Below are 20,429 nucleotides of genomic sequence, written 5' to 3' on the forward strand. Positions count from 1 at the left end.
TGACTTGAAATCAACTGTACCTCAATGTGAAAATCGGGCAATTCAAAATTAATTAAACTATTACACAGGTGTGGTTCAGGCAGGATTACCGTACCTTTCATAACAGTATAGTAGAAGGCAAGCAAAGCTGTACAGAATGTAAAGGCATTTCTGTGTACAAATAAAGAAACGGTAAGCTCCCTTGAAATATCATGCTGTGTATGTTAACAGGTGTATATTTTGTTCTCATTAAAACCTTCCTTGGTAAAAATATGATCTCTAATAGGAATTCTTGGAATATGAGCCCTTTATTTTATGTCAGGTGAAGCCTGGTTCCTTTAAATCCATGAGGTTACTGAGCGGCTCTGAGAGCAAAATGAGGCCTTTTTAATTTATCTTGCATCACTCTGTGAAAGTTTTAGTAACATAGTCCAAATCATTGGGTCATGTAGATTCATGGAAAGTATGTTTCACATATATTCAGGTGGTTTTTTGCATTTTTTTCATTATTTTCCAAAAGAGATGGTATTACCAAAATGACAATTTCCCGGTGGAAAAAGGTACTTAACCTCTAAATCTACAGACTTGTATAGGACTGAGATAAAGAAAATGTTTTTAAAAAGCTGCTTTTGATAACTCTTATATTTGTCTAATTAGAATTTAATTCTTGTTATTATCTTGATTAGAAATAGCTGTATGAAGTTTTGTTATTAATCTATTATTGAAACGATTGTCTTTCCAAAGTGTTACTTGTAAATAATCGGAAAATAAGATTACATGCATCAATTAGGCCTTTCAATGCATAACTTATTTCTCACGAATTACCATCTTTTCAGTTTCTTGGCAGTACGGAAGTGGAGCAGCCCAAAGGCACAGAAGTTGTAAGAGATGCTGTTAGAAAATTAAAGGTAAGAAGGCATTTTTAATGAAATATAAATGGAATGTGTTCTTAACGTGTTTTCACAGGTAAGACACTTTTTGAGTGTTTCTAGGTAAAGTCACTGTTTCTAGAAGCAGTTGCTTTTACTAATCTCTTCACTGATGTGTAGGCACTTCCCTATTATGTCCATATCAGATGTTCTGTTTTACATATATTTAGTTGTCTCCTAGACTACACAATTATTTATAGTATAAAGTTTGTGTACCTTTAATGTGTAATGATTGTTCTTTGGAAACTTTAGGGCTTCATTAATCCTAGCTTAGGTAGCAACAGTTTGTTTTAGCTGCCATCCTCACTTTATGGCTATTGAATGCCTGTAATTATGGCACTTGAAATATGTTGTTAGGGAATTTAAGAAATTGAACTCTTCCCTGACCAAATAACTAGTGACTTCAGCAATGCTTGTCCTGCATTCTTCTGAGCTGTGCAGTGCTTCCTATGACCCTCAGTTAGGTGACTTGCCCCTTGTTGCAAAACATAGAGTACCCACCCACTTAAGGTAAGCGGTTGGTACCAGAGAACAGGAGTAAGAACGTCAAACCACGCTGTAAATGGGCTGTGATAGCTCCATGGGTACTGGCTGTCCCTGACTGCTCTTCATCTAAAGCTGATGTGTCTGATCCATGTAAACTGTTAGACTGGAGGTGAAGGTTTATGACACTGGCATGAATGTTATTCACTCTCCAGCTGTGATAATTGGTGATATATCTGGAAATAGAGTTGTACTGAGAGGAATAGGGTTTACAAACCAATATAAACCTCTTTATGACCAGGGACATTACTGCCTTGTCCTCCAGGTCTTCATGTTTCATTGGAAGTCTGTGTGCACAAACACCATCTATGTGCTGGTGCACACAGATGGCTGAGAAAATCAGACGTTTACAATTTCTTCTTGGTTATACGTCCTTGGGCACTCAGGGCCTTGGTAGGTAAATGGAAAGTATCCTAGTGCAGTGACCAAAGAGAGACAGGAAAATTGCGTTCATGGTACGCTTACGTTGTTTGGTTTTAGCCTTAATGTATCACTACTTGCTAGTGGTTGACTTGTTGAGGGTTGCTAGCTGATAACGTGGCTTTGACTTGACTGTTTGAGTGACAGCTCATATGCTTAAAGCTCTTCAGATGCTATGAGTTGTGGTAGGGAATGCTGATCTGATTTGTCTGCTACCTCACATTGCGGGGGAATTGTACTGTTTCGTGCTTAGCTGCTTAGAGCTATTGGAGCATTAGTTTATTTAGATGTAAAAATTGTTCTGCCTACTATTGTACTTTCCATAACTTTTGGTAGGGTTTTCATTATTCATTTAAACAGAAGTTCCTCAGAAATTGACAGAAAATTTGGGGAATCAATATTGAAAAAAATTGATTCTATGTTATTACTGTAACAAAAAAGGAAGAAAGAAGGCAGGAAACACACTTCATGTAGCTCAGCTTTTAAGACTGAGGTTTCCCTTGAAAAAGCCATCTTTACAAGATTGATTAGTAATTGTGTTAAGGTACTGGAACAGTTGTTCTTTGCCATTATTTTCACTCTACCAAAATAGTGCAGGTGCCTTTAAAGATTCGCTTAGTCAATTCTTAGTGTGTTTTATGCCAAAAAGATTTACTCTGCTGCAGTTCATCAGACACATTATTGCCTAGCTGTTTTCAAGTGTTTTAGGCTAATGTAAGTGTGACCCTTTTTTAACCATTGCAGCATGCTACTAGTGGAAACAAAACGTATGATTTTGTGCGCTCCTCGTACAGTTTATGAATAATACTGGAGTGAAGCCTTGTGTTAGGTGGTTTGTGTTTATAAAATTCCATTACCCCGAGCAAAGTTAATTCTGTGCGGAAATCTGTCAAGGTAATATCCTGCTGTGGAGAAGTTTTGATTCCATTTTAATGATGTTTTATCAGGCTCCTCCTAAGTAGAGCAGCTGCTAAGCGTCTCAGTCTCACTGGTGGAACTCCAGGCTAACCTGGGCTCTCACTGAGCACTGGAAGCTTTTGGTGGGTTGGATTGCATGATTTGCTACCTTAAAATAGTTTGCTGTGAATGTAGGTCCAAAAAGGATTTCAAATAACTGTTCTCTGAAGTGTAGCAAGAGTCAAAACTATTTTCATTTCTTGAGGAAAAAACATTTTGACAGCCTAGCACTAAAATTTAAAAGTAGACATTTTTTGTATATTCTTGTGGTGTCATTGGAGTATGCAGATATCTGTTCTAACTTTCTATGTGTGTTCCCTAAATAAACCGCCTTGGAGATATGTGTCTGAATCTTTGCTGCCAGAATTACACTATTTTCTTCAAACTTGGAAGTTTGGAGCTTAGATGTCAAGTATCACATGGAATCTTCTATAATCACAAGTTTATTAGAAAACTCAGAAGTAATTAAAGACAACTTTTGGAAAGACTTGAAAAATCTTGGAAGAGAATTCAGAGAGCAATAAAGAGGTTTTTATGTTTGAAACTATCCTCAATTATTTGAATACTCATTTCAACATTGTTTTATGTTCTGCATCTGAATTCTTTGAAGACAAGCGTAGAGGTACTGGATTTTATTATTAACACACACATCTCTAGCTTGTTTTTAGCAACTGTCAATTAAAATTTTAAACCAGTGAAAACAGCTTGAAAACTAGTATCTTATATTGAAAGAAAACATAGTGTTTTTTTGGAATAGGAGGGTTTTTACAAGATGTGTAGCTTGTGATACTATATATATATTTATTATACGGATTTGGTTCTAATCACAATATTTTTAATAATAATTTGTTTTTAATGAAAATTAATAGCTAGCAGAAAAACATCTGTCTTTCTTAATATTTGGACCTATTTTTACACCTGGCATGCATCACACTGATAACCTTTTGAAGTCACATGCTTACAGTGATATATAGACCAAGAAATACTGTCATTGTAAACTATTTTTCTTAAGCCATCATGTCATCAAACTGTGTCTGAATAGACATTTGATATACAATTCTTTCTTTCTTTAAATCAAAAGCTCTTGACTCACAGGACAAAGACTCTTCGCTTGCCAGATACAGGTTTGTGCAAAACCGTAGCACGCAGCTCCATGAACTGACTTTTCCCAGCAGGTGGAGCTGATGTTCCGCAGTAAAATACAGTAACTTGGAGGAAATTTTTCATGATGCTTCATTGTACTTGTTTTATCCCAAATACTACTACTATATTTTCTAAACACTTGCTAATTTTGCTGGGTCAGTTGCAATTTGAATATACAGTTTTTTCAAGCATCTATATTTAATTTTTCTAGAGGGTTGTCCAGTGGGTTTATCTAGTTGGGATTTCCCCTCATGTTTTCAAATTTCTTGGAGCTGTACTGCAGGAGAAAGAAGAAAGTTGGACACTAATGTTTTAAAATGTGCGTATTTATTTCTAAGATGCACTGTTCTCATAGTTTATTACAAACAATTTTTTCTTTCTGCTTTTCTAGTCAGACTAATTTCTAGAATGAAATAAAAACTAAGGAAAATGGTACCAAGATGTTCTATCAGAACATGCCTACATTATTCAAATGTGTAAATGTTGTCAAATCCCACTTTAGTTTATAAAGTGAAATTATTACTTTCCTTGATGAGTGAAGGATATAATTTCTGAATCAGACTGTAGGAATGAAGTTGGTCCTCCTCAAAAAGTGCTTGAAGGGTTACCAGAGGTGAGAACAGGTGGAAAGATCAACATAACAAATGGAAAGGGCAGCATAACCAGACCAGCAGTAAGAAAATGACATGGAGGGGTGTTAGGGAGAAACGGAAGTAAACGCCTGAGTTTTGGGCTGTTTGTTTTACAGTCTTCAAAGGAATGTTTTTGTGAGGACCAGACTTAAGGCTGTTCTCTACCCAGCTTCCAACTCAGTCTTTTCTTCTCCTCTTCTTCTCTTCTGTAAGTGGAGATGACCAGAGATAATGTAAATAGAATTAATCACTTTGAAGCCACTTGAATTAATTATTCATCGGCTCCTTGACCCATAAGGATACACAAAGTGAAGAGTGCTGTTTGACACACCTCCACACATGCTGTGACACTGTCCTGCTGCTGCTGTTAATGGACCATCAGTGGATATTTTTCTGAGCTCCCTTTCATGGCAAAGCTGGGTTTCATTTGTTGTGGAAAGGACAGAGGAGGATGAAGTAATGAAAATCTTTTATTATTGGGATAAAGAGGTTTCCAGTCAAGCCTTGCAGCCATGACTGTTCTCTTTGAAGTACTGGACAAAGCAGAATGTGTGGCTCGAGACTAGACAGGGAGAGCCTGAAGACCAAAGCGGACCAGATGAGAAGAGTTGGAGAATACTGGTTTACCTTCTCTCTCAAAACAAAAACAAAAAACCACCATCAAAAAACCAACAAGCCCTCAAAACCCCACAGCACCAAACAAAGCAACAACAACAAAAAAACCTAAAACAGCAACAACGAAACCCACCACCCCCAAAACCAAAACAAAAACCTTCAGGGAGTGAGATATGGAAAAAAGACTGTACTGCATTGTCTCCTATGCTGTGGTTAATAGATCAACTGCCTTCCCCTCAGTCCAGTGTGTGTTTGGAAAATAAAATACAACATATTCCATAAAAGTGGATTTCTGAGGCAGCTTTTTCCCTACCCAGCTGATTATTGAGAGATTCAAGTTGGCCTTGAGATCTGTGGCCTTTTCATCCTTTACCTCTTCTTGACAGCTAGTTTTCAGCGGTTATAATTTCATTTTACCCACATCAAACATGCATGAGAGTTTTGGACCATAATATGACCAAAAAGGTGATATGTAGTCGCTGCAAAAGAAATAGGGCCTATTTTTTTTCAGGCATCTTTCTTTATAATGAATTAATATGAAAACATAGAGGAAAAGCATCTTCTCAAAGCCAGGTAGAAAGCTGTCTCTCAGCTTAGACAACCATGTTGCCCTCAAACAGGCGTCTTTTAAGGTGTCCGCATGAAGTGCAATGTCTGATGTCTCACTGGAAGAAGCCTGCATAAAAGGAAGGAGTTGAACCTCTATTCTCTGGGCTGAAGATTAGCACCCAAATCACAGGAACATCTACCTTTGATGTTTTGAGGTTTTTTAATAAACTCTTGAATTGTGCAGTGAGGTGTAAATATTAAATAAAAGCACATAGTTTTGACTTGCGTAGTTTAAATTGATTTTGTTAGAATTTGTTTTAGCCATTATTTCTTTAACTAAAACTCCTGGCTGTTTTTAAAACGTAATTTTTTCCTCATGTTATTTTTGCTGATTAATCTTCTGATTGCAGTTTGCTAAGACTTGGTACGTAAGAACTTAAAATGTAATTTTAATAAGAGTCTCAAAGTTTGCAATTTTCCCTGCTACTGTAGTAAAAGACAAGATTTATGGAAGTATCTTCTTCTTTATTTTTAAAGCTAAATTAAACCATAGAAAATAGATTTATTTGTATCTGTTGATTTCCCTAAAAGATCCAAGGAAAATATGATGTTAATTCCAAAGCAGTTAAATAAAAGCTAGCCCATCCCACTGAGCTGCTCATATTATTATTGGGCCAAATCTGGGTGTCTTGCCTGAGAACAATATACGTATAAACTAACAGCTTAAGAATTTGGCCCATCGTACCTCTTCCCAAGCCACACTGTGAATCATAATTTTTATATCATTGTCCATTTTGAGGCCAATGAGAGGCTACAGATTTTTACTTAAATAATCTTGTTACCATGTGAGCTACAAATATTACTTTATTTCAAATGTGTGCTGAGAGGACAAAATACTGTTTGTCAATCCCCCCTGTCCAGAGGTCCCTCAGGGTCCTCTTCAGGTAGAATGAATGAGTAGAAAAAATAGAAGAAAAGAAGCAAATTGGCTGATACCTGACTAAGTGTTAGGATCTGCTGTTCAAACACTGCACACGTCTGGGAGGTGGCTGAACTTGGCTTTCTAGAGAAGGTCAGATACAAAAGGAATTACCGATCAGTATTGGTATGTTATCTGTTATTACACAGAACAGGGAGTGGGCAGGAGAAGCATTAAGAAAGTAACTGCACCAGATTTTCTCTATCTACGTGTACTTTTCAGTCACCATATCTCAGTAAACCTTTGATTAAAAAGCTTGTTTTTCTCTTTGTATGTCTGTGTTGAAGAGTTTCTTTTGCGTTTTTCTTTCACCGTTAGCTTGTTTTTGATTGAATAGTTTCTTATAAAGTGGGTTTCCAGTCCTCTGCTAACTTTTGCAAATATCCTGTGATCCTTCTCCATTTTGTCAACATCCTTCTCCACTTGAAAACCTCAGAACATAAAATTTGAGTAGTTTCTCACAAGCAGCAGATGCAGTGCAGCCACTGTTGTCTTCTTAAGGATCTCTTTGAAATATCCAAGGACTGCATTAATCTTCACAATTGTAGTTTCATGAGAAGGTCCACAGTTAGCGGAAAGCCTACCATGACATCAAGACTTCCTTAATTCCATATTCACATGGTAGTCTCCCAAGAAAAAAAGTTTGCTCCTATATATATGATTTGCAAAGCTGGTATTGGAACAGAGATGGTTTGTTTGCATACAGGTAATCTGTGGTGGTCTGGGTGGTGAGGTATTCTCTGTTATTTGCCCCTCCATCGGCCTTTGTTATGTGCAAGCTTCCTCTGTAATGATTGAGATTTCAGATGGTTAGTTACTTTTCTCCCCATTTTTCCCTCCTACTTTTTCTGCCTGCAGATTTTATTAGTAATTATCTTCCTCCTGGTCATTGTTCAATAATGTCAAGCTTAAGAAATAAACCCTGCTGGAATACATTAGAAACATATCTTCCCAATGACAATTTCCTGTTTATAACTGCATCTGGAGACTAATGTAACTAACTTAACTAATACTTTCTTTGTATTGCTTCATTTCCTAAATATAATGGCATACAAAACCCAGTCAAATGCTTTATCTATTTTGGCAAGCTGCTTTTTGTAAAATCCGTATTGATCATCATTAATTTCATCTCACTTGAGTTCTCTAGTTCTTGAACTTGATTTGTGCCTGTTGAGAGTGGAGACGTGGTAGGGTCATTTTGTTTACCCTTTTTTAGTATTGGCACAGAATTATCTTCTGGAACTTCCTCAGTGTTGTAAGACTTCTTGACTACTTGGAGCAAGCTTTGGCCAGCTGTTCTAAAACTCGTGCAAGTTATTCAGATCTACTTATTTTAGGAAGTCTTAATGTTGTAGCTGTTGTTCAGGACTCTGAGATTATTTCAGTTGGAAAACCAAGCATTTAATCATCGTTCTCAGTGTACACTATGGCTTTAACTGAGTAAAATCAAATGTTATTTATGCTTCCTCTTCATTACTGCACAGAAATACTTGTGCGCATCTTGTTTATAAAGGGACGTTTCCAAGAAGCCAGGGTTCACTCAAGTTCAAGGCTGTTCCAACTGAGATGTGCCCTGGATTATCTATTGGATAGGTATGATTCTGTGCTCTGTAAAGTACATTGGAAATTGGGATGCCCAAACTGTTCAGGTAATCTGTGTTTTTTTGTGGCCATTCCATTTAACATGTACGGTTCTATGTAGCAAAGTGAGCCAAGCACAGAGCCCTGTTGTACTATGAAAAGGAACCACATATGTCCTCAAAGTTTTATCCAATAGAAGGTCATAATCAAATTACAAATCAGAAAGGAGAGCTGGCAGAGCTGGGGTATTGAGTAAGTAGGATCATAGAATCGTTTAGGTTGGAAAGGACCTTTAAGATCATCGAGTCCAACCATCAACCCAGCACTGCCAAGTCCACCACTAAACCATGTCCCTAAGCACCACATCTACACATTTTTTAAATACTGCCAGGGATGGTGACTCAACCAAATGTATGAAAGTGATCTGAAAGACAATTTAAGCTTCATATTCATCCTGGAAAAAGATCTTGCTAATAAAACATTGATTGGCCTATCAATTTCCTATTTTTTTAAAGCAGAGACTTAAGAATCAAACAGGTTAAATTAGTAGTATGAAATTTAATTCAGTTTTCGGGGGGGTTTTAATTAGTGATTTTTTTTTTTTTGTGAAAGAAAAGAATATTTTTTTCCTCTAGTAAATTTGAATTTTCCTAGAAAGTCAAGAAATGTTGTTGGCCAAAATGCCTGTAAACCAGTGATTAGGTTTTTTAAATTTTACTTTCTGTAAAATGATTTTTTTTTAAATAAGATGCATATGAGATGACCCACCATAGTTAAAATTAAGGGTTGGGGATAGTCATTAAACTGTACTAAAAGTATACTCTAAATATGTGAGAACTGAGCTTGAAGATAAATAGGAGGACAGGAAAAGGATGTGTATATTGCAGGAGCTATATACGTGATACTGAAGAGAGGCAGAACTAGAAGTTATGTTAATTTGCTTGACTTTTGACTAGTTGGTTTTCAGTGATAAGTCATCATGTATAAACTTTCATAAAATATTTGGCTAATGACTGTAGCAGTCCTAGCTGTTGAAATGTAAAATGAGTACTTAGATTTAAGAGTTGGTTTTGAGAATGGCATAGAGTAGTTTAGGTGGGGTTTTGTGGGTGGGTTGGTTTGGTTTTTTTTAACTAACTTGTGAAGCATGTGGTACTTATCAGCTGAAGTGATACATTAATGAGTAATAAACTGGATAGGTCATGTTACTGTATGAAGTTGATAGGATTAATTATAAATTAATGTTTGGTTACTAAAATTTTTGTGGGAGAGGTATCAGTTGGTTACACAATCACAAGTAATTCAGACTTCTGTCTTCCAGGTCTAACCCTTCTTAAGATAGGTTAGCACCCTTGTTGACATCCTAGACTCTTTATGCCACTAAAAGTCATTATCCTCACTGACTTTTTATGTAGTTTATTTGTACTGATGGTGAATTATGCGTTCAATTATACTTGAGTGGGAGCAAGTTTGAGGACGATGTGATCAAACATATAGCTGTGAAGCAGACACTTCAACTCCTGTGACCTTCAGTGACTCATTGTCCCTATTTATGCATTTGAAAATACCATTCCAGGCTGACAAACACTTCAGGGGAAAAGGGCTGGTAACGGAGCAAAATATAGAGCAATTCCGTATCTTTGCTAAGAAAGTTACACAAATTCATGACACTTCTTAACAGCCATGTAGTAGCAAATTTTAGATACTTTGCTTATTTTATATGCAGTGTTCATGAGAGAAAGACAAGTCAGATCTAACAGCTAGAAAAGAAGATAAAAAAGGATGGAAGATGTATTGAATAGGGGCACATGATGTGACCCAGTCATATAAAATGTTGTCTAGCCATCACCTAGTGAGCTGTTAGTAAATAAATTCTGAGAATATGATAGAAGACATCAAGTATTTCTTAGGTGTTGACAGCTGTTTACACTGAACCTGTTTAAAAGACCTCATTTCCTTAGAGGAACGTACAGTGTGTACACAGTGCATACGTACAGAAGTGATTGTGGAAATAGTGGGATGTGGGAAACACAGCAATGTTCACTGCTCAGTAACCAGGCAGTTGACAAACTGTCTGAAAGTGTTCAAATTCTTACTGTTCTCCTAGACATTTCATGCAAAATCTTGAATTATGTGCATAAAGAGCAGATAAAAGTTTCAAGAGAACCAGATAAGTAATTTTAAATTTTTTTTTTTTTTTGCAAAGTATAGGAATATTCTATAGTGTGCAGTGAGAGCTGGTGTTCTGTGCCCAGCTATGACTTTGGAATGGCTGGCGTTGCTTATAAGAGCTTTTTGAAGAAGGAAGGTGACAACTTCAGTTGGAAGGAGTTGAGAGGAAATGAGAAGTAATTAAAAAAAAAAACAAAACCAACAACTTACTAATGATGTGATTGCTGTTATATTTTTCACCTTATAGTTTGCAAGACACATCAAGAAATCTGAAGGCCAAAAGACCCCCAAAGTTGAATTACAAATCTCAATCTATGGTGTAAAAATTCTAGATCCAAAAACAAAGGTAAGAGACTTATATGTTTCTGGTGCTAAACAAGTAATTAAACATTGTTTTAACTGGTTTTAGTGGTTTTATTGTTTTATAAAAGTATTACAAAGAAAGCCATTCTGTTGATGGAAAATTCTTCTAAAATGCCATTTCTTATTACAACAGATGGGTAACATCTTCCCAGGAACGTACATGATACTCCTAAATACAAACTGTAGCTAAGATGAATTTTTTTTTTTTTTTTAATCCTTTCACACCAGAACTTTTAAATTCTGATGAAAGATGAAAACACTGTGGTAAATAAATGGTAATACTGCATATGATAAACACACCTTTCCAAATGGTCACGATTGTGTAGGTACTCACATGTAGGTGTTTGCAGGTGAATGAGGAGACAGTTTGTTTGCTGTGACTTCGTGCTGCTGGTTTGGAATTGCACCTCTCTTTCCTTAACCTGTTCATTTTTTTCCCCTCCTTTTCTTATGGTTTTTATTTTTTTTTTTTTAAATTGTATCCCCCCTCCCTGGAATGCTTATGTTTCTCAAAGCGCTATTGTAGGCGTTTCATCTGGCACAGCATGACAATTCCTGCCTTTTCAGCAGTGAAGTCCATTGAGTCATCCTGTTGATGGGTTTTCTGTTCCTTTGTTTGCTCTGGTATTTTGGAAGGGGTTACATAGTAAGCAAAGCATCCTCCTCACAGACTTCAAAGAGGAATAATGAGATAAATATAATCAAGCTAAAAAGTATTTATTCAATAGCAATTCTTAACATCTGAGTGCTCTGAAATCTTTTATCCGTATGTTGAATGTTGGATTTGAATGAAGTGTTTGTTACTGCTTCTTAATTCTGGAGTAATTGCTCCCATTCAGGCAGTGATACTGCCTTTTGAGAAAAGGTAGCTTTAGTTCAAGGCTGTATCTGCTTGCAGCCCGTTTTCCCTTCAGACTCTTGATACAACCACAATTCAACAGTTCATAAGCAGAGGGGCAAGAAATATCCACGTCAACTTTAACTGTGTTTTTTGCATCTTCCTCACATCATAGGGCACAAAGAGGTACTAAACCCCATATCCTGGCAAAAACTGTTTTAAAATAACAGTTTTAAATGCCAAAATATGTTAGTGTCCCAACTCTTCCTGCAGAGAGTAACAGAAAGCTGTGGGACAGAAGTTCCTGAGGGAATAGGAACATTGTAATCTCTTAGCAAAGTTGTTATTACAACTCAAATGGTAATCAGCTATGAGTAGTCTTTTTATCTCCCCCACTTCATTTCTTAAAGCTACGTGTAACTGTAAATTTGAATCAAGTTTTCCTTCTTTTTGCACAATTTGTACATGCTTTAGGAAATGACTTAAATTCCATGTTACCATTGCTGATTATAATAATTTTTTCTGTGTGTTTTTGAAACAAATCACTTCAATATTGTTAAAGAGGAATATCGGTTTATATTCATGTGATGACTATTAGTTGCGGTAGGAACAGGAGGCCTACTCATGGATCAGGACTTGATTCTATACTTGGCATTCAAAAAAGGAGGATTATAGAAAAGTGGTTCTGTCCTTAAATGATATAAAGTAGCTATATGGATCTGTAAACCTAAAAGACCTGTGTTATTGTATGTAACTGTTAAAGAGCTACAACAAAAGGAGAGTAAATGTGAGAGAGGTTTAGGGACATGGGAGAAATCGGATAGATAGAAGAACAGCTGTAAAGACTGAGAAAAGGAACTCAGTGGGGGCAAAGGGAAAAGATTGCCCAGATGGTACATTTTTTTAATAAATGGTTGTGTGCAGAGAGAGCATGCCCTTGTTTATGAGCTTATAGCAATCTGGGAACCACGGTGCTATGGAGAAACTTTTTTTTTAATAGATAATAGTTCACATCTAAACTGCATGTTTTCCTTTAAAGCAAATACTGCTTTCCCATGTAATAAGCCAAATAAAATAAAATACCAAGAAGAGACTTGTTGAAGAAAAACAACAAAAAAAATAGTTGAGATAGTTGATTTCAGTCTTGTCAAGCTCTCTCAGCTGAAGAGCATTGCCACTGCAACTTTTTAAATAGCTGGAACGTGCTTTTCAATGGAAAGTGAAATATAGTGTCGAAAATATGCAAATAATAATGTTTAAAAGCTGTTTGTTGCACCTTGAGTAAGCAATTATTTAGATGTCCAGTTTATTTCTCTGTGCCCCTGTATTTGCATAAGAAAAGTCATCTTATTTCTCTTTTCTATATTTAAGATAGAAAGGTAAAACCATTTTAACGAACCCTGGGAGATGATGAAATCTGAAGGTGGTGTGCACCTGGAAAAAGAACAGAGCATTTTGCATAATCAGCCCCTAAATATATTGCACAGGGACGCAAAGCAACAGTAAAACCAATTTTCTAGAACAGAAATTACTGTCCAAATAAACACTCCCAAATAAATGCTGTCCAAATAAAAACTTCCTGCTTACATTCAGTAAAAATGGGAACATTTGTTAGGAGGCGAGTTTGCTAACTTCTGTTATACTTTATAGTCCATTTTTGGGCGCTCTCATGTACAATGAGAGACATTAAAAAAATGTTATTGCAACTTGTCTGTTCTTATGTACACAAGGAAATGCAGAGATTTACTTTGTACATCTTTATCCTAAGCAAGCATAGTAATTTCTTGAAAATAATCTTTTTATTTGCAGGAAGTCCAGCACAACTGTCAACTCCATAGGATATCATTTTGTGCTGATGATAAAACTGACAAGAGAATATTTACTTTCATATGCAAAGACTCAGAATCAAATAAGCATCTGTGCTATGTATTTGACAGTGAAAAGTGTGTAAGTATGCAAAACACTTTCAAAGAATTTGGGTTGCTGTTATGGACTTTGATTTGTAGGCTTTGAAATAAAACAGGAATGGTTAATCAAGGCCGATAGCCTGCCTTTTAATTGGGGTCACTTTGATATAATCTTTCATGCCAATATAGTGTCTTGTAACTTAGATGCAGTAATGGAAGGGAGAGCCTTTTTCTCATTGGTCTAAGGTGGTTTTCTGGGACAATTCTTACTACCCAGCTCGATATCCTAGGCCGAGCATCTGCAATACTCTCACAGAACAGGCTGCATCCCACCAAGCTTGACATGTTTGCACAGCTGTTCTGCAGAGATTGCTGCAACCCTGTGGCTGAGATACCCTCACGGGCTCTTCTGCTGACGTGTCTGTCTCAGCTTTGGGGTTTTTTTTTGGTTTGGTTTTTTTTTTTTTTCAGCAAGGTTCCCCCTTCTCTGCCCGCCTCCCCGCCACGTGTCTCAAGTTTAATGCCGTGATGCACTACCAGAGAATTTATTGCACCAACCACTGACATTCTCTCGTGTCTGAGATAGAACAGGGCAACTGTTCAAAAATGTGCAATGGCAGAAAAAAAAAATAATACTTTAGGACAGGAAATGAAGAAAATGGTGTTTAGCTGGAACAGAGTTATGTGTTTACCCTGGCAGAAAGTAATTAACAAATAAAACCACTGAATCAACACTGAAAATAGATGTTTTGGTTTTTTTTAATAATCTGGAGCCTCTCTTTTTTTTTATTCTGAAGTAGCTGAGATATCATACAAAGGAAATACTAAGGAAACAATATTTTTTTAGAAGGTGGTGCATATTCACTTTTTTTATATGCAATTATGTAGCATTATGTGTTACTTCAGTGTTTCAGATTATTTTGTTGTTCACCTGCGTTGCTCCAGTGCCTTCAGTAGATACTGTTCAGAATTGCTATACACATCTGTTCATTGCTCTTCAAATTTCTGTCCTGCACCTCTTTTTCACACATTCCTGTGATATTAAATTGCCCTTGCAATCTCTGCACACTAGCACCATTTTCATTCCAGACCAATGCACTTCTTCTCTCTAACCTGATACTTCACTTACTGTACTTTTTTCCTCAGTTTCACTCTTTCTTCACTAGTGCTGTCAGACTTCAAAGGAGCCCACCTCAGCTGGTACTCTTCATTTCAGCCAACCTTCATCCTTCCAAGAAGATAGGACTGCATAGTCCCAGTGTCTACTACACTTTTCTTTTGCTAACATAAACAGTTATTCTCTAAAACACTCCTAGTTCAGCTTTTTTGGTCTAATTCAGTCTAATTTAGTTAAAATAATTTCTGGTGATATTTTTTTTTTTTTTAAATAAAGGTGGCCATATGGTCTTTTTCACAGAAAAAAGGTAGATTAATTCCCCGTTCCTGTAGAACTCGGGTCTTCACACACCTCTACTGAATGACTTTGTTGTTGCACGGATGGATAAAAGGCTGGGAGCATCACATTCTGTACCATTTTTGTGCATCCAGCCCTTCATGTTCTTACAAGTGGTAAAGGAAAAATGTTCTTGGCACTGAGCAGAATGCTCTGCTTTCATGAGAAACAACCAATTTCAGGTTTTCATTTCAATAAAGAAGAGAAAATTCTAGTTTAGCTTTAGCCAGATTAATGTTTTTTCCATTTTTTTTTTTTGTTCCTCTGCCAAATTGTTTAAAAAAATAAAAAAGTTATTACTGTGTTTACTTTTTCTACTGAAGTTCTAAGGCAAATGGCGTATCCATATGTTCACCTTTTTTGGTGCCTCTTGTAAGTCAGCATTTTTTTCTGAAACCTTGGTGTGCTCGATCAATTTCTTGTACGCTTATTTTTACCCCTGTTATTTTTAAAGTAGACTTTCTACACTGACTGTATATACACATAGTAACATATGATGCAAATCAGCATAGAACTACTAAATTATTATATTTTGCACATACAAATGCAAATTATGTTTGGCTGGATTTTTGTAATCAGAAATACTTCTGCAGATAAATACATTTATTTATTGTATGCTGATTGAGATTTTATAGGACTTGTAAAAATAAGTGTTGAAGCACAAATTTAAAAGCAATAGGGGTCAAAACATCCATTAACATGAAAACATTAATCCATTAAAACGAAAACAAGTTATTTAATGATTGAAAAGCTTGTATTTGCTTCAGAAATTCATCAGCAAAAGACATACTGCATCGTGCTATCTGTATTTACAGAAATTAGAGGCATAATTTATACTAAGAATTAGCTAGTTGTGTTCTGCCTGTTCAGTCTCCCTTCTTTATCTGAAGTATTTTTAAGTTGCTTTCACAGCATTTTCTGTCAAGGTGTTTTGCTGAAGAGTGTTTGCCATGCTGCTTTGTAGTGTTGGCTTCATGATGGATGAAGCAAACCCTTTCACAGAATCACACAGAATCACAGAATGTTAGGGATTGGAAGGGACCTTGAAAGATCATCTAGTCCAATCCCCCAACCCTTTGAGGTCAACCCTTTGAACGTGATACATGGCATAAAGTATTTTGTGATCATCTGAAATGAAAGTAATTATATAAAATATTCTTAATGTACTAATTTCAATCTTATGTTTTATGTAAAGGCGGAAGAGATAACTTTAACAATTGGTCAAGCATTTGACTTAGCTTACAGGAAATTTCTGGAATCCGGAGGAAAAGATGTTGAAACAAGGAAACAAATTGCAGGTTTACAGAAAAGAGTAAGTTCTGAACTATGTTTTTTAAAGAGAGAAAAGAACATTCTACTGTATTTGTGTTACCTGCTTTTTCTGATGGCATACTTTCCAGCATTATTCTCAGACTGCTAAGAATTGCAACAGATAGTTAAAAAAAGAAAACTGAAAAAAGACCTGATAACTGTGAAACAGTATTTTATGTTTTGCTGTCTTGCACAAGGTCATTAAAGAGAAAAGCAAAGTTGAAATATGGAAGATGCATAAGTTTTCTTATTTTTTATAATCAGATAACTAGTTAAACATTGCTTCTAAATCGCCAGATGTCAGATAAAACCTACTCGCAATGGACGCTGTTGTTGAAATGAATGAATATCCCAATAGCTGTTGCAATAACCTCTTGCTTTGTAGATTCAAGAATTGGAAACTGAAAACACAGAACTGAAAAATAAAGTTCAAGATTTGGAAAACCAGTTAAGAATAACACAAGTACATGGATCCCCAGTAAGTACATGAACGTAACTCTTATATCTGAAGTTAATCTAAATTTATAATCCTTGTGTTATGATAATTATTAGCATCCATGCTGTTTCCAGTGATTGTGATTAACATACAGCGATCATGTAACATATCTGTTGAAATGCAGTACTGAAGTAACAGTAAGATTGTGACAAGCCAACAAAAGCGCAAATCGCAGTCTCTCAAATTGTGGTTCTTTAATCCCCTTGTCATACCTATTTGTTGCTGCCTGACGACAGTAAATACTCATTCTAGTAGACATCTAAGCATGCCAGCGAAGGATAGGAACTCTGTTCTGCACTTAATGGCTCTGGTTCACAAATGCTACTTGGGATTTTTCTAGGAACTTCCTGTCACAAGCATTTTGTCACTTACAACTGACATTTTCTAAATGACTTTTAAAAAAATTTCTCTATCTTTCAAAGGAGTCATTAGGTCTCAGGAGCTAACACTGGGTGGGTATGCAAAAAGGAGCAAGAGCGGGTTCCTCATCATTGCAAACCCTAACGCTTTCTGCAGTTGCTATAGATGATCATGACAGAAGTGTTTTTAAATGACTGACTGCCAGTTACATCTAGGCGGGACCTCTGAAAATGCAGGTTGCATTGCAGACTGATCCTAATGACTCCCTTCTTCTTACAAGTGTATTCTATCTATACAGCATTAGGTAACTGTGAAAATAAGTAACATTTCTTAATGTACATATAGCAAAATCTTAGAAAAAGATGGACTGCTTTTAAGCTGCGCATTGTGGGCCGCCTTGTTCCTGCCCCAGATGTGCACCATTTCACTTCAAATGGATGTGTAGAAATTTGGGCAATGTAAAAGGATGTTTATAATGGTGATGACAATTTTTCAGTAGTGTCTATATACTCCCTTGGTATTGATTACGTGGTTGTTCCCATGAGGAATTGTCATTTCGTTTTACTAAAATCTGTTTAGAGGAGAGAGCACCATAAATTATAAATACTGCATAACTGCCACAGTGAAAATTGTAAATTACGGGTGTCTTCTCACTTACTAAGCCTTCAGTGATAGGTAATCAATTTTAATGCTAGATTGAAAATCTATTTAGTCAGTTCTTTAATGTTTTATTTTCCTCAGTTGGGATGGCAGCTAGTTTGGCTTTATTTATGAATAAAATAACTAAATATATCTTTGAATTCAATTAAACAGGCTTTTAAGTCCCTTGTGATAGATGCATTTCTCTCTCATTTAAGTTGATGAACTTGGCAATTGCATTTAGCAAAAAACTTAAAGTAAATTGTTAATAATGACCAAAAAATATCCTGTAGTTTGTGATTTATTTTGTCTTTTAAGCCAATGGCACCTCATTCCTTATTAAAGAGTTAAGATCTAAATTTGTAAATTTGCCAGCTGTTTGTAAATTCTCTCCTTAGATGGTGTTTTATTGTTAATTACTATTGGTAAGATGAAAATGCATATTGCATTGTAGCATTTATGCTACAACAAAATAATATAATATTGATAAGTATTCATATTAAAATATTAATTAATTTTAATAAATCACTACCAGTTATTAGTTTGCACATATAATTTTATTGCTTTATTTACTCCTTAATCTTTAAAAAGAAAACCACAACATTTCCTGTCACAAATTTCTGAGCTTCCTCATGATCAGAATTGCAATAAGAGTCATCTAGCAGCCTATTTAATATCTAAATTGATTCTTCCACAAAACAGATTTCTATAAATGATTAAATATTGGAACAGGTTGACCCAGAGAGGTTGGAGCTATCTGTACTCTTGGAGATATTCAAAACTTCCCTGGACATAGTCCTGAGCAGCTTCAGCTGATCAGATCCTGCTTCAAGCAGGAAGTTTGGATTAAACTACTTTCCTCTTACATGATTCTTCGATCAGTTGTGCAGCAAACAATAAAACAAACAAACAAAACCAAACACATTTTTAGGAAAGTGTCTTTCTCAAATCTTGGAACATAACTGTATCCACCAAACACTATCAACTTTGTACCTTACCGAGGGACATCATTCAAGTAGGTCTGTTATGGTTTTAAACTACATTGTGGACATTGTAAATCAGAGCTCTTAACTGTGCTAGCGTAAGAGTAAGTACATAGAAATGCAACAATTACGCTGAAAATAAAAGAAGGAATGGAATAGTGAGGTTATGAAGTGACTTCAGTGCAGGGAAAAGGAAGCATAAATATTTTTAAGATCGTTCAAGTCTGATAAAGGGATCATAAGTCAAAGTGCCTGGAATAGTAATAGAAGTGATTTGATGATACGTATCTCTTCTTGTACTATGTGAGCAACAAATATGTATGAAAGAAGGAAACTACAAACAATTCATAAGACAGTTGATTGTTATAGTTTGCAATTATTTTTATACACTTTTAATTAAAATCAACTATCATTTTAAGCATGACTTTGCAAAGTCTCAACTCCTGTTAAGAAGAAGCAGAAGTGGCACAAAGAATATTTTCCTCTATTTCCATATAATTTCTGTGATGAAAAAGATCACTTTAGTTTTAAAAAAAGTTACTAGAGATTTTTTTGTCTGAATTTAAATGTAAAACTTTGAAGTACCATATTGTTAAAAATATTTGTAATACTGCTGCTCTGTGGCTTCAAATTTAGAAAAAAAATAGCAGTTCTATCTTGTCATCGTTTTGTCAGAGTAAAATTTTCAAATCTGCTGATAGTACTTTGTTAAATACTGAAATAAAATAGCTTACATAAAAGAAGCAGAATATCCAGCACAGGAGTAATACCTCATCTGAGTCAGTTCCTAGGCACTTTTGGTTAGATGGGGGAGAAGCTGCTTCCCTGCGGATATTCTTTGTGTTACGTGCTATGAACATAACATAATCATTCTCATGATTTAAAACAGATTTATTAAACTATAAATTTCAGGTTTTCTCACAGCTCTTCTATCCATGCTATTGAATTATAAAGAGATGCTAGTGCCATATGAGAGCTTTCTGAAGGTTTTTTAGACATAATAAGTTATTTATTTATATTTAGTTAATTTGACACAGCTATAACTCGTTATCTGTCAGTGCAGTTTGATGCTCTTCTGTGTGCTGAGGTTTAGAGAGGGATTGCTTAACGATCGATGGAAAGTTTAAGCCCTGATACTTGATACCTAACATGATAAAAGTACACTCACCATTAACTGACATCACAGTAATTTGTAAAGAAATTTTCAGTTTCAGGAGCCAGCTACAGATGGTTATAAAGTAACTTCTGTTTATGTTTAAATAGTACCTTGGATTTTTGTATCTTATGCTTTCCTTTTTGTATTTCGTTGTTTACATGCTGTTTGTACTTTCTCAACGTTTGCCAAATGTGCACTGTGCTCTTCCTTTAGTGATTAATGCATGGTCACAGAAACACTTGGTAATCAGCAATTAATTTAGCACTTGAGCAGTCAACCCTAGCAACTTGATTGAACAAGTATATACTTCAAGAAGCAGATGTTGCAAGGGCCTGTGATGACAGTTCACAGAACATCACAAATATAAACATTGAAATCGCGTTGTGTGCCGCGTCCTCTGCTCCTTCAGTCCCCATCCCTATGG

At 35.8% G+C, this 20,429-nt stretch overlaps 1 protein-coding gene across 10 annotated transcripts in view; it reads left to right on the top strand.

Moving 5' to 3' along the window:
- GULP1 (GULP PTB domain containing engulfment adaptor 1) overlaps positions 1-20,429 on the top strand; it is a 163,459-nt gene that overhangs the window by 116,937 nt on the left and 26,093 nt on the right. For all 10 annotated transcript variants that reach the window (XM_068407587.1, XM_068407589.1, XM_068407593.1 and 7 more), the window contains 5 exons: positions 816-887; positions 10,747-10,845; positions 13,510-13,647; positions 16,256-16,372; positions 16,757-16,849. In XM_068407587.1, coding sequence (XP_068263688.1) covers positions 816-887; positions 10,747-10,845; positions 13,510-13,647; positions 16,256-16,372; positions 16,757-16,849 — 519 coding nt within the window. The remainder of the gene's footprint in view (positions 1-815; positions 888-10,746; positions 10,846-13,509; positions 13,648-16,255; positions 16,373-16,756; positions 16,850-20,429) is intronic.

This window comes from Nyctibius grandis, chromosome 9 (genome assembly GCF_013368605.1).
Source record: "Nyctibius grandis isolate bNycGra1 chromosome 9, bNycGra1.pri, whole genome shotgun sequence".
Lineage (NCBI taxonomy): Eukaryota > Metazoa > Chordata > Aves > Nyctibiiformes > Nyctibiidae > Nyctibius > Nyctibius grandis.